The 12,364-nt window shown below is 36.8% G+C and overlaps 1 protein-coding gene and 1 non-coding gene across 2 annotated transcripts; both read right to left on the bottom strand.

The window, feature by feature from the left end:
- Positions 1-5,037: 5,037 nt before the first annotated feature.
- LOC137727197 (small nucleolar RNA U3) lies at positions 5,038-5,247 on the bottom strand. The gene has a single exon (XR_011067767.2). It is a non-coding gene; the product is annotated as a small nucleolar RNA U3 (small nucleolar RNA).
- Positions 5,248-5,878: 631 nt separating this feature from the next.
- LOC137726168 (serine carboxypeptidase-like 42) lies at positions 5,879-9,325 on the bottom strand. The gene is made up of 10 exons (XM_068465048.2): positions 8,693-9,325; positions 8,153-8,260; positions 7,953-8,045; positions 7,722-7,814; positions 7,448-7,533; positions 7,056-7,334; positions 6,823-6,956; positions 6,623-6,715; positions 6,409-6,526; positions 5,879-6,313 (listed from the first exon to the last, which is right to left on the bottom strand). Exons 1-10 carry the CDS (start codon positions 8,943-8,945, stop codon positions 6,146-6,148), a joined length of 1,425 nt encoding a protein of 474 aa, XP_068321149.2. The 5' UTR covers positions 8,946-9,325; the 3' UTR covers positions 5,879-6,145.
- Positions 9,326-12,364: the final 3,039 nt, after the last annotated feature.

Here is a 12,364-nt window from a genome sequence, read left to right as displayed (position 1 = left end):
GGCAAATTGTCAAAGATTGCCCTAAATACCAAATTGTGGCAACCGGTCCAGAAGTTGTCATGCACGGTATGGGTCTACACAGTTCGCCAGAAGCAGACATAGCCGAACAAGAAGCCAACACATTTGAAGACACGGAAGGGATGCCTGAACAAGTGCCAGAGACCCAACCGACTCGTCAGTCCCTCAGGCCTCAAGGTAAAAAGGCATCAAAGAAAAAAGGTAGTTCTTCCAAAAATGACTACACTAAATATATGGAGGAACTTACTCGTCAAGGTGAACTGAACATGGCATGGGAAAAGACTAGAGATGAGGAAAAAGCTGCTGCTATGGCAGCAATTATTGCAGCTACTGAGGCTCGTGATGCGACGGCTGAGAGACAAAGAGAAATAGTTAATCGAGAGAACGAGATGATTAGAGAAGCACTTCATCGAGAGAATGAGATGCTTAGAGAAGAAAGGATGGCTCAAACAGATCGTGACACTATGAACAAGTCTCTAGTAGGACTGTCTCCGAATTCAAAATATTTTTGGACATCAGAAAAAAGAGATGTCGTGCGAAGGAGGCGTGCAAGAGATGCCGAAACAAGTCAAGGGGGTTCCAGCTACAGAAATCCTAGCAACCAAGATCCTAGCACCACATATCCTAACTCCACAGACTTTATTTAATTTCTTATGTAATTTCTTATTTCTTATGTAATTTCTTATTTATTTTTAGAACTTTATTTAATTTCTTATGTAATTTCTTATTTACTTTTAGAACTTTATTTAATTTCTTATGTAATTTCTTATTTTTTATGTAATTTCTTATTTATTTTTAGAACTTTATTTAATTTCTTATGTAATTTCTTATTTACTTTTAGAACTTTATTTAATTTCTTATGTAAACTTAAAACACCAAATAAAATTACATAAAACACCATTTAAACTTAAAACACCATTTAAACTTAAAATTACATAACCTCACCATTTAAACTTAAAACACGAAATAAAATTACATAACCTCACCATTTAAACTTAAAAAAAAAAAAAGCAAACACACTAAATAAGATTACTTAAAAAACAATACACTTTATTCTTCAACCACAAGCCTTATTTTAATTATCTTCGCCTTCGTGCAATCTCCACTGATGGTCAATCAAGTCATTCTGGCGGGCTATGTGCCAGTATGGCTCTTGCAATGAAGTGTATCGTTGAACGATCAATTCATTGTAACGTCCATCCCGTTCCAACGGCTCGTGTTGCACGGGATCTTCGGTCCGGTCATGAGCATAGTAGATTTGTGTTCTTGAGTTGTTCATCGGATCCGACTCGTATTCATCAACGGCATCATAATCATACTCGTCTTCAACAATCATGTTGTGGAGAATAATACACGTCATCATGATGGATCGAAGAGCCTCGACATCAAACATTCTAGCTGCATCCCTGACAATGGCCCAACGAGCTTGCAGGATACCAAAACAACGCTCGACATCCTTCTTACACCCTTCTTGACACTTTGCGAAGTGTTTCTCTTTTTCACTCTGAGGGTGTGGGACTGTTTTGACAAATGTTGACCACCTTGGGTAAATACCATCTGCAAGGTAGTATGGTCCCTCGTATTTATTACCATTAACCCAATATGTGCATCTCGGCCCACGCCCTTGTAGCAGTTCGTCAAACACTGGAGATTGGGCAAGGACATTTAGGTCATTCTGAGCTCCTGGAACACCAAAAAAAGCATGCCAAATCCATGTATCAAAAGAAGCCACCGCTTCCAGAATGATGCTTTTGGCTCATTTTCTGTCGCCATAAGCTCCTTGCCATGCACTTGGACAGTTTTTCCATGTCCAGTGCATGCAGTCGATGCTTCCAATCATGCCAGGGAAGCCTCGCATCTCACCCTTCCTCAGAAGCCTTCGCATGTCCCTTGTCGTGGGTTGCCGAAGGTACTCATTAGTGTAGAGGGCTTCAATTGCAGAGCAAAACCGCATCAGGGACTCCAGAACTGTTGTTTTTCCCATCCTTGCGATCTCATCCACTTGATCTGCAGATGCTCCATATGCAAGCATTCTCAAGGCAGCCGTAATTTTTTGCTCAGGAAGAAGACCTAAAACATGAAAAGCATCCTCTTTTTGCACAAAATATGAATCATGGTTGCAAACATCACTCATGATTTTAGCAAACAAACTTCGTTGCATTGTAAAACGACGTCTAAAAACATGATTAGGGTAAACGCTGTTGGGAATAAAATAATCTTCCAAGAGATCTTTACCTCGTCTTTCCCTTCTTCTATCGATGTTTGCCGCACGTCAGGGTTTGGCTATCTGACCCATAGCTTCCATGATACGGCGGGAATGTGAGGCCCTCCGCCTTCTATGGTGATCATCCTCATCCTCCTCCATTGCGAAGGCCTCATCTCCACCTCCACCTTGGTCAAGATTGACCAATTCTTCCTGTTGTGCCAACAACCTTTTCTGCTGCTCTTGCAATTGTTTATACGCTCTCCTTGAAGAAGACATTGTAAAAGAACTCAAGATTTGAAAACGATAAAGAAGAATTCTGAGCTAAAAAAAAGGATTGAGTTTAGTGTGAGGATAGATGTAGGGATGTAGGGTTTATATGGACAAAAAAAAAAGAAGATGAGGTTCTGGACAATGCCACGTGGCACTACGTGATTGGTTGAAAATCTTAGCGGAAATCTATTCAAAAAATAGTACGTTCAGATAATGACACGTGGCGTGACGAGATTGGTTAAAAATCTTATCGACATCTTGCCTAAATTATTGTAAACAGGAAGTGACACGTGGGTTGTCGGGATTGGTTGAAAATCTTAGCGGAAATCTATTCAAAAAATAGTACGTTCGGATAATGACACGTGGCGTGACGAGATTGGTTAAAAATCCTATCCGAAATTAAAACTATTTTTTTTTTTTTTATAAAAAAATTATTTAATATTTTAAATGGACTGGGTGCCAGCGCATTTTGTAGAGGTGGAGATCGTTTGTGCCAGCGCATTTTTTAGACTGGGTGCTAGCACATTTTTTTTTGGGTGGAGATGCTTTGGCCTATTACTGTTCATTGGGTCTATTACTGTTCAATTAAGTGGATAAATGCGCTGGGTGCTGGCTCAAAGTGGATAGCGGTGGAGTTGCTCTTAGTGTAGATAATATCGTTTGTTCAAAATAAAATAAAAAATCATTAGTAGTAGATGTGCAATTTGGGTTGGGCTAACCCGAACTCACCCATGCCCAACCCGAATTCCAAATGAAATAATGCACATATTACACCCAAGTCTAACAGCCAACAACCTTTATAATATTTGGTACAATTTCATTTATAGGTATAGTTGATAGTGTTGAAGCTTTTGACATTGGGGTTTCATGTAGCACTAAACTTGATTCCATTTGGTAAATTATAGGTCCTCATGTACTTTGTTTTAAAGGATAATAATGACAGTTGTGAATATATGATATACAACTAACTATTTTTCTTATTTAAAAGGAATATTGCAAATTGAATTTGGACAACAAGACTTGAGTTTGGTGTTTGTTTATATTTGGATATGAACTGTTGCTCTTTTTTTATCTTTTAGTCTTATTACAAGCTATGGTATTTTCTTGTATTTTTAATTCAAACTTTGCATGATTAAAACTTGCGTATTTGGTTTAACTTTTAAGTGAATATCAATTTTTGGAGCTGAATTGAAGTTTGATTGATTTGTGATATTTAAGTTAACTAGCTTTGATGCTATTTGACTTTTTTTTTTTTTTTTTTTAAATTATTGCAAAATAAGTTGTTACATAATTAAACTCAAAAAAGTTGGGCAACCCGAATCTAATCCAAGTAACCTGAACCTAATTAAATCCAGATCCGAACGAACCCGATGAAACTCAACCCAAACCCAAACCCGAATTGTGAATGTTGAGTTAGAATTTGGTTGACCTTCTAATCCGTCCGAGTTGCACTTGTAATTAGTAGCGTATTCAAAATCTAAAAGACATTTAAGTTATGGTTATGAAGAGAAATAATATTAGACCACTAGCTAATTAATCACATAATCGAAATGGAGTGCAATGAGTTTTTTTTTTTATCGATTTATTTATTTATCAACCTGTGGCCTGCTCGTACTATCATGATTGCTGCTAACACTGGATGCTTTATGTCCGTTCATCGTACATCGCGCAATCAGAAATTATTTAAAATTTAAATATAAATAGTAACTAATGAAAACTGACTAGACGATGTACGATGAACGGATAAGATTGCGGGATTCCTAGGATCCCTCGGAAAAGAATCCTTTTCCCTTATTTAAGAACCAATTGGAAGCACATAAATATATTAATACTAAACTATGAGGAATTTGGTGTAAGTCTCACAATGAATTAATAATAACAAATTACGAGATTTGAATATAAGATTTTTTTACTCTTAAACTCCAAAATAATGCCACTAAATCATTGTGATAATCGGTTTGACAATTAGATTGTTGGACATACTGCATAATATTTCCAAAATTGCAATCAGAAATAGATTTCTTTTTCATCAATTAGTTACAAAATGGTTCATGTCGTTTTGACTAACAAGTTGTCGCTCCCGATCACCATCAGGATGTAGATAAAAGAAAGAGTGGACCTTTTTCTTTCTGAATGCAACCAATCATTATATCAAACCCCTTTTGGTTGCTTCAAAAGATGAAAATGAATGAGGCGGTCACGCAGAGTCTTTCATTGGAGAGATTTTTCTGTATGATTGGTATATGGGATGGTACATTACGTGTAATTATATAAATAGTGAGATATGTGTGTTAAAATGTTAATAACTTAAAAAATAAAATTTTAAACCATTTATATAGAAACACGTGGTGTATCATCGTATTCCAGTCACAATAAAAAATTTCTCATTTCACTTTATAGGAAAAGGAAAGGGAAGCAAAAGCACCAGAAAACACAGCAGCTTCAAATGAAATAACCAAAAAGGAGAAGTTAATTGATTTCTGTGGGTGAGCTGGTGAAGTAAACCAAAAGCGAACGTTAAGAGAGAGAAAAAAAAAGATGGGAACCTGTCAGACTACCGTGCGACCACCCAGACAGAGAAACTGGCTGAGAACGATCATCTACTGTTTGATGGAACCGAGGAACCAGAAACCGTTATTCACGCTCTGACCGCACGGTCGTTATTCATCGACCAGGTTGGGGTTCCTGTCTCCTTAGAGATCAAGATACAGAGGTACGATCCTATAGAACAGATCCTGTTCAAGTAAGGTCGTGAACTGTTATCCTTTGTTTGGGTATATGAACAGCTATACTATTTTGGACGCGGACGATGTGGGACTTAAGTGCGGTATTCCGCCTAACAGCTAAAGAGCTCGCTTTCTCTCTTTTTTGTTCAATTACTTTTCAAGCTTGAATAAACTGCTATCTGGATATTTAAACAACAGAAAAGTTGTGTCATTGCTTTGGATGATTGTTTAAAGTTAAAACATGATGAATTGTGTTGGTAGATTGCTTGTATGTTTGTATCAAGTTTCTCTGAAAACTGAGCCTTCTTGGTGGTTTCTGATGGGGTTTCACAATTCCTGGAGTCAAATTGCTCCAACAACTTGCAACCTAGTTATTACACACTTCGCGTTGAATTTGAATGATCAAAACCGTCTAGTTTTTAGATCTCCATCTAAGAATAATCCTTGCAAAGCGTCAATGTATTCAAAATTGTTTGGGATCATTTGATTATAATCATGAACATTTATTTCTTTTAGAAACCTCGTGTTTGTCCATTTCTTGGGTTGATACATCTGACCGGTGTTACAAACTCATCCGGCCGATCAATTTCTACCGTAAGACTGCCACTTGAATGGGATTCCCAGTTTCATTTTGTATGATTCAAACACAAAAGTTAAGTGATTGTCAACTCACTCCAGATCTTTCCATTAAAAAAATGTATGAAAAACACGAGCTATCGATGAAATGTTTTTGCAGAGTTCTTGATTGGCCTCAAATGAATGCTTTTGCAGATGCCGTAGAAATATTCTTTATTGCCCCTCCCTTCTTTTTTTCCGTGCTCTTTCCAAAAACAAATCAACTTTCTTTATTGCCCTTGCGGTAAAGAAATGAACTTCTGAAACTGGTAGCTTCTACCACTACATTGTACCAATTCCCATAACTTGTTTACTCATAAATGGAAGGAAGCGTTGTGTTGGGCAGTCTTCGACCATGAACAAATGAACTGAAGAGGTGCAATGCTCTTGAAGGTTGAGCATAGGGGACCATATGAGCAGCACCCCTTACTGTGGCGAAGGTCAACAGATTTCCGTACTCTGTAGCCCAACCGCCCACCTATTCATAAAACATGTACAGATTTTCATAAGCAATGTTGAACAGAGACGGACATTCAAATTTGAATAGAATTACAAAAGGAAGTGCATAAGCACCTGGCCTTTGTGAAACCAAGCTCCGTATGGGACTGTTATCGGGAACTTTAGGTCATGTGCTAGTTCACGTATCAGTGTCCGGGAGCCAAGGAATGGTACAACAGAATCTTGATCCCCACTGCATTTGGTTGATAATCATGTTATGTAGCATCACTAAAAATTAGAGTATGTACTATTCAACTTAGCTCCTGTACACATTAGCATAACGAATTACCTGAAAACCCAAACAGGAATATGATTTTGAACTATCCTTGTGAGCAAGGGAAGGATGTTGATGTTTTCATCAGTATCGCTGTAATTAAGAACGCTGTACAATACAAAGACGAGAAGATCAGTCATATGACATATGCGAGAATAGACTAAAGATAAGTCATCAAATTCTACCGATGCATAAGAAAGGTTTTATTCACTTACCCACTGCACATACTCCAAGTATAAGGCAAGTTTGTACGATTTGCATGAAGGGCTTTCTGAACTTCAGGAAGGTTCAAATAAAAACGTCTTTCATATGTCATACATACATCAACTCCAACACTTATCTTAGTAGCCTGCAGAAAACAGGAGTGGAGGAAAAACTCGTTGAAACAATGAAACGACAAGTTGCATGAAATGCGAATGAAAGATAAAAAAAGAAGTGTAGAGAATACCATTTTCCGCAGTCTCAACTCTTGCTCCACTATAGATGGATAACAAACATCAAGAATCACATCGTAATTGTTTATGTAATCACCAACTATTTGATTTGCTTGAGATATTGCTTTGTTGCATTCAAGGCTTAAATTGTGAGTATTTGCAGAGACATAATCGTCAAAATCGCATTCCTTCGTGATAGTAAGGCCAATTTCATCAGAAATCATTCCATGAGACCAAAAGTATTCATATGTTGCCAGAGCATCACGATCAAGTCTCAGCAGTGGATTCCCAATCTGCAAGATAACAAATAAGAAAAGTTAAGAAAAAAAAGAAAAAAAAAAAGGGAAGTGACAACTATAGAGATAGATGAAAGCGAGGAATTCAAAAATATGTGAAGTCTTCTTACAGCAACCCCTTTAAGATTGAACTTGAAACCTGTTGATTGTTTATTATGGTCTAATATAGCAACGGCCAATTGCGGTATGTAGTGCCCTGTACATAAACAGTTCAGACGGTAAGAACTGTTTCCAAATGATAATTCGTACACAAGAAATGTGGGAAAGAAATAGTAAAAACTAAAATTGTAACTGCAACGATTATATTTATGAAAAGGTTTGAACATATTCTAAGAGTTCCGTTTACTATTACTAGTTTATAGAAATGAATCAGACTTTGCAGACCTGCATAGCTTTCTCCGGTAAGAAACAACTCTTGGGATCTGAAAGTTGGAAACTTCTCATACCATTTCAGCAAGAATGTGTGCATATCTCTTGCTGCCAAAATCAAATGACAGTGAAAAAAAGTTGTTAAGCTTGGTTGACAGGTTTCATCAACCAAAAGCAAACATGTAGAATAAGCACATCCTTGAATCAATGTAAAGAAAGGAAAGCGGAATTAGCTATTCACTATACCAGTTGAGGCATCCCCAGAGTTATAATCTGAACTTGTATTCGAGTATGACCATCCTACTCCAGCAGGAGACTCAACAAAAAGGAGATTTGATGCTACAAGAAAAAAACAAATGGTACACTATTTAGTTATGATTCCAATTAACAGCTGAACAGAGACACTCCGGAAAAAAGGAAAATTCACATGTTCTATACGGACACACCTCTGTTCCATGACATTTTATTTGTCCTGAGGCCTCTACCGTCACCTGTTGGATAAAATGGACCCAACTCCGTAAAGGCACCTCCGCCGATGGAAGAACACCCCGGACCTGAACACAAAGTTAATCATCCGATGTTATAAACTATTCGGTGTTTAAGATCCTCACTTTCAAGAACAATTGTAAAGACCACAAACATTGAGATAACATTTCATTCTGCAGACAAGGGTATGGTATAGTAATATGGCATACATAACAAGTTCTTTTAACAAGCAACCAATTTCAAGTTGGTTACAACAAATGCAAAAATATCCTAAAAATAAGAAACTGCGGCAGATTTGATAAAAAATCCAACTGAATATAAAGGATTACCGAAAGCTTTTATGTACACCCTATACAAATATGTATACATATACATAATTTGAAGAATTCATCATAAATAACACGAAAATATCAGTTATATGTACCTATGAATTACACAGCAGAGTTTAACCAATGTTTGCAATTTGCTTTCAAGAAACCCAGAAAAGGGTGAGAGTTTACCTCCATTGAGCCAAAGAGTGAGGGGCTTCTTGTCAGGCTGCTTATCTGCTTCAGCAAAGTAGTAAAACAAACTCCTCCCAGCTTTCACATCCACATCAACATACCCAGCATACTGTTTGAACCCAACACTTGGCTGACCAGGCAGACTCACTACCAGATCCTCTGCTGGGTATCCCTCCACTGCACCCAGCAGCAACAACCACTCACACCCCAACAACACAGTCAAAACCCCACTAAACCAACACCTACCCATCTCCCGAAATCCCAAAATACCTCAGAAATTCCACCCCTTTTTCAATTCCTAGGCAATTCACTCTTACAGAATGTGTGTGTGTGTGCGTTATAATCTGTATGATGACACTTGTATACACATATGCATTTATACAGCCTCACTCACTCAAAGCATGTTTTTTTTTTTTTTCTTTTTTCTGAAAAGGAGACAAAAAAGGGGACCCAAATAGAAATGTAATACGTGAAAGGCGTTTGTGTGGATAAATATAATTAATGGTAAATGCCAGATCTAGGATTTGGTATGACAGGTAAGAATAAATGCATAAATGCAGCCTCTCAAGAATCGAATGGAAAGAAGGAGACGTTAAGGAAGGTGCAGAGAAAGCAGAGTTGGGTTTTTTACTGTGCTTTGCTGGAGTTGCAGTCATACTTACAAGAGTTTTTTACAGAGAGGGAGAGACGATGGGGAGGGAAGTGGAAATTATTGGCATACATAGTAATAGTCGCATTGGCATTTCTTTTCTTTTTTTTTTTTTCTTTTGTTATTTAGTGTTTTTCTTCTTGTTCTAAACACCATTTATAGATTTTATTTTAAATTTTATAATCAACTATATATGATAGATTAATTTTATAATCAACTTGTATCACAAATTAATATGTTTTATTTGTAGGTATATTATGTTTTACTATCTTTTAGTTCACGTCGTATGTTTTGCAAATGAATTTATCTTGGTATATTAATTTTTGTTAAAAGAAATTAGGTAGATTTATTGGAATTAGAAGATGTCACATCCCGGCCTGGGCGGGACCACTTTCCGGGCCCGCTCCACCACCGTAGCACGATATTGTCCGCTTTGGGCTTACCATTCCCTCACGGTTTTGTTTTTGGGAACTCACGAGCAACTTCCCAGTGGGTCACCCATCATGGGATTGCTCTAGCGCCCTTCTCGCTTAACTTCGGAGTTCCTACGGAACCCGAAGCCAGTGAGCTCCCAAAAGGCCTCGTGCTAGGTAGGGATGGGAATATACATTTAAGGATCACTTCCCTGGGCGATGTGGGATGTCACAGAAGATGCATGAAATTACATGATTTTAATTTATCTCTGAATTAAAAAAAATGTAAAATGAGTATAAAAAAATAAAAGTGGAGAAAATGTAATAGTGGACTTAAGCTAATAATCACTAAGGAATAGGAGAGAGAGTTTGAACTTGAGACACAATGGAGTGAAGAAAAATACTCAAAACACGAGAGCATCCACTTCTTGCAATTATAATTTATCTTAGAGAAGAATGATTCATATTATGTATAAGAGTCAAGTATTTTTCATATGTAGTTATGACAAAACTTTTGCATCATTTTTTTGGGTACAATCGATACTTTACACTAATATAACGAAGAGGGATGAGGATCTAGACCCAAAATGCATAAGGTTAGAGAAGAAATCCCTAACCATTAGGACAATTCACCAATTATAACTCAACTAGTAAATTTCCAAATTTCTTAAGAAGGATGAAATTGGAAGTGCAATGAATGTACAAAAATTTAATTATATGTGAAAAAATACCATGGATTTCGAATGATTGGTTGTATCTGGTTATATGAAATTTGTAATATTACATTGTATCCAATCTGTCATGAACCCCATTTATGGTTTTCTCGAATGAAGGTATATGTTGACCCCAGATAGTTAAAGTAGGTATTAACTTCCCATCCTATCATATCATAGAGGTAACATTATAAAACAATGCGACAAAAAAATAAGGTGGCAGCCCATGAAAGTTTTCTTTTAGACAGAGCATCTTTAGATAATCTCCACCTGTTGGTAAAAGAAAGTAAAAACAAAAGCAACAATTACTTTCCAGTAACGGGTGGAGATGCTCTTAGTAATCTTCTTAATCATGAGGAGGAAGTGGAAAACAAGATTTCAATGGACAAAAAGGGAACTGGAATGAGATCATCTTTGGATCTCTTCCACCAAGATCACCAGATTAAGTGATTCGGACTTTTGAAATTTTATCCAACGGTCGACCTGTTTTCATCTCTTAAAAACTATATTAATATTTGACCGTTAGATAAAATTTCAAAGGTTCAGATCATTTAATTCGATGATTTTGATGGAAGAAGACAACATGTTGAGTGTTTTTTTTTTTTGTTTAAATAAGCATGGGAAGAAGACAACATAGCCGCCCTCGATTGTCAAACCGTTTACTCTCCCTCAAGGTCACTCTGCAGGCCACACGAATATCTTTATTCATTGAAAAACAGACTTGATCCCATCCGGTTCTACCCTATATCCTTACATCTTAACCATTTATCATGTATCATGTGATCAGAAATTATTTGATTTTTGTCTTATTTAAAATTAAATACAAATAGTATCTAACGAAAAATAACCGCACGATGTGCAATAAATAGTTAAGATATAGGAATTCCTAAGATCCTCACAAAGTGGATCTGAAGAACATCCTCTTCCTAAAAAACCATTAGAATTATTATCGTTTTATATAGTCCATACTCGTGGGGCTCAATTGAAAGAGCCAAAGTTGTCATTTTCAATTCTAAATTAACACCTTTTATTGGGGTTTGAAAAACAAAACAAAAACAAACAAAACCAATCATATTAGTCAATATTAAGATAACGCATTTTAAAGTGAAGTTTGACTACTCTAGTATATTGTTTAGTAGTAACATGCAGTTATGTGCATGTACGTGAAAAAAAAAGTTCCCTAATTGGAGCAATTCTTTGAGACCTTCTTCATCTTTCTATTCTTTTTTATTTCCCACTGTACAGACGTTGTCGAGAGAATGAGGGCTCGAATCAAAACCTCAAAAGTAGGATGAAAGCTCTAAGCTGATCATTTTGCACTCCTTCAAGTACATATTCATTTTATGTTATTATACTTTTTGAATTTTGACACACAAGATGACATTTTTTTAGTGCCAGTACTATCTCACCTCAATTTTTCGCTCCTTTGAGATTTTGTGCTTGATTTCTTTCCCCCTCAATATATTTTTAGTGAAATTCTTAGTGAAGTTTTTAGCATTTGCGGTTAATTTCACATCCCGATTAGGGCTTCACCACATTCCGAGTTCGACTCCGTCGTAGCACGATATTATCTGCTTTGGGTCCCAACCACGCCCTCACGGTTTTGTTTCTAGGAACTCACACGAGAATTTTCCAATGGATCACCCATCCTAGGATTGCTCTCGTGCGAACTTGCTTAACTTTAGGGTTCCGATGAACTCCGAAGCCAGTGAGCTCCCAAAATGCCTCGTGCTATATGGAGGGGAGCATGTACATATAAAGCACATCACCCCCTCTCTGTTGGTTGATGTGAGATGTTACAATTAAACTTTTGTTGCAATTCAAGAATAAGAACTTATTATTATCTAGTTTTTCGACATAATTAGCTCACAAGTGGCATATGTAAGGATAAATT

This window comes from Pyrus communis, chromosome 5 (genome assembly GCF_041283825.1).
Source record: "Pyrus communis isolate YQ-2024b chromosome 5, ASM4128382v1, whole genome shotgun sequence".
Taxonomy (NCBI): Eukaryota; Viridiplantae; Streptophyta; class Magnoliopsida; order Rosales; family Rosaceae; genus Pyrus; species Pyrus communis.
The sequence above is the reverse complement of the archived record's forward strand: the minus strand, read 5'-3'. Positions and strand labels throughout refer to the sequence as shown.

Bases quoted from the DNA above. Each gene is read 5' to 3' on its own strand.
- LOC137726168 (XM_068465048.2), bottom strand. From the start codon at position 8,945: ATGGGTAGGTGTTGGTTTAGTGGGGTTTTGACTGTGTTGTTGGGGTGT. The intron at 6,716-6,822 runs GTAAGTGAATAA...TGTATTGTACAG, and splicing joins ACTTGGAGTATGTGCAGTGG to CGTTCTTAATTACAGCGATA. The intron at 6,314-6,408 runs GTGCTTATGCAC...TTTTATGAATAG, and splicing joins CTTGGTTTCACAAAGGCCAG to GTGGGCGGTTGGGCTACAGA.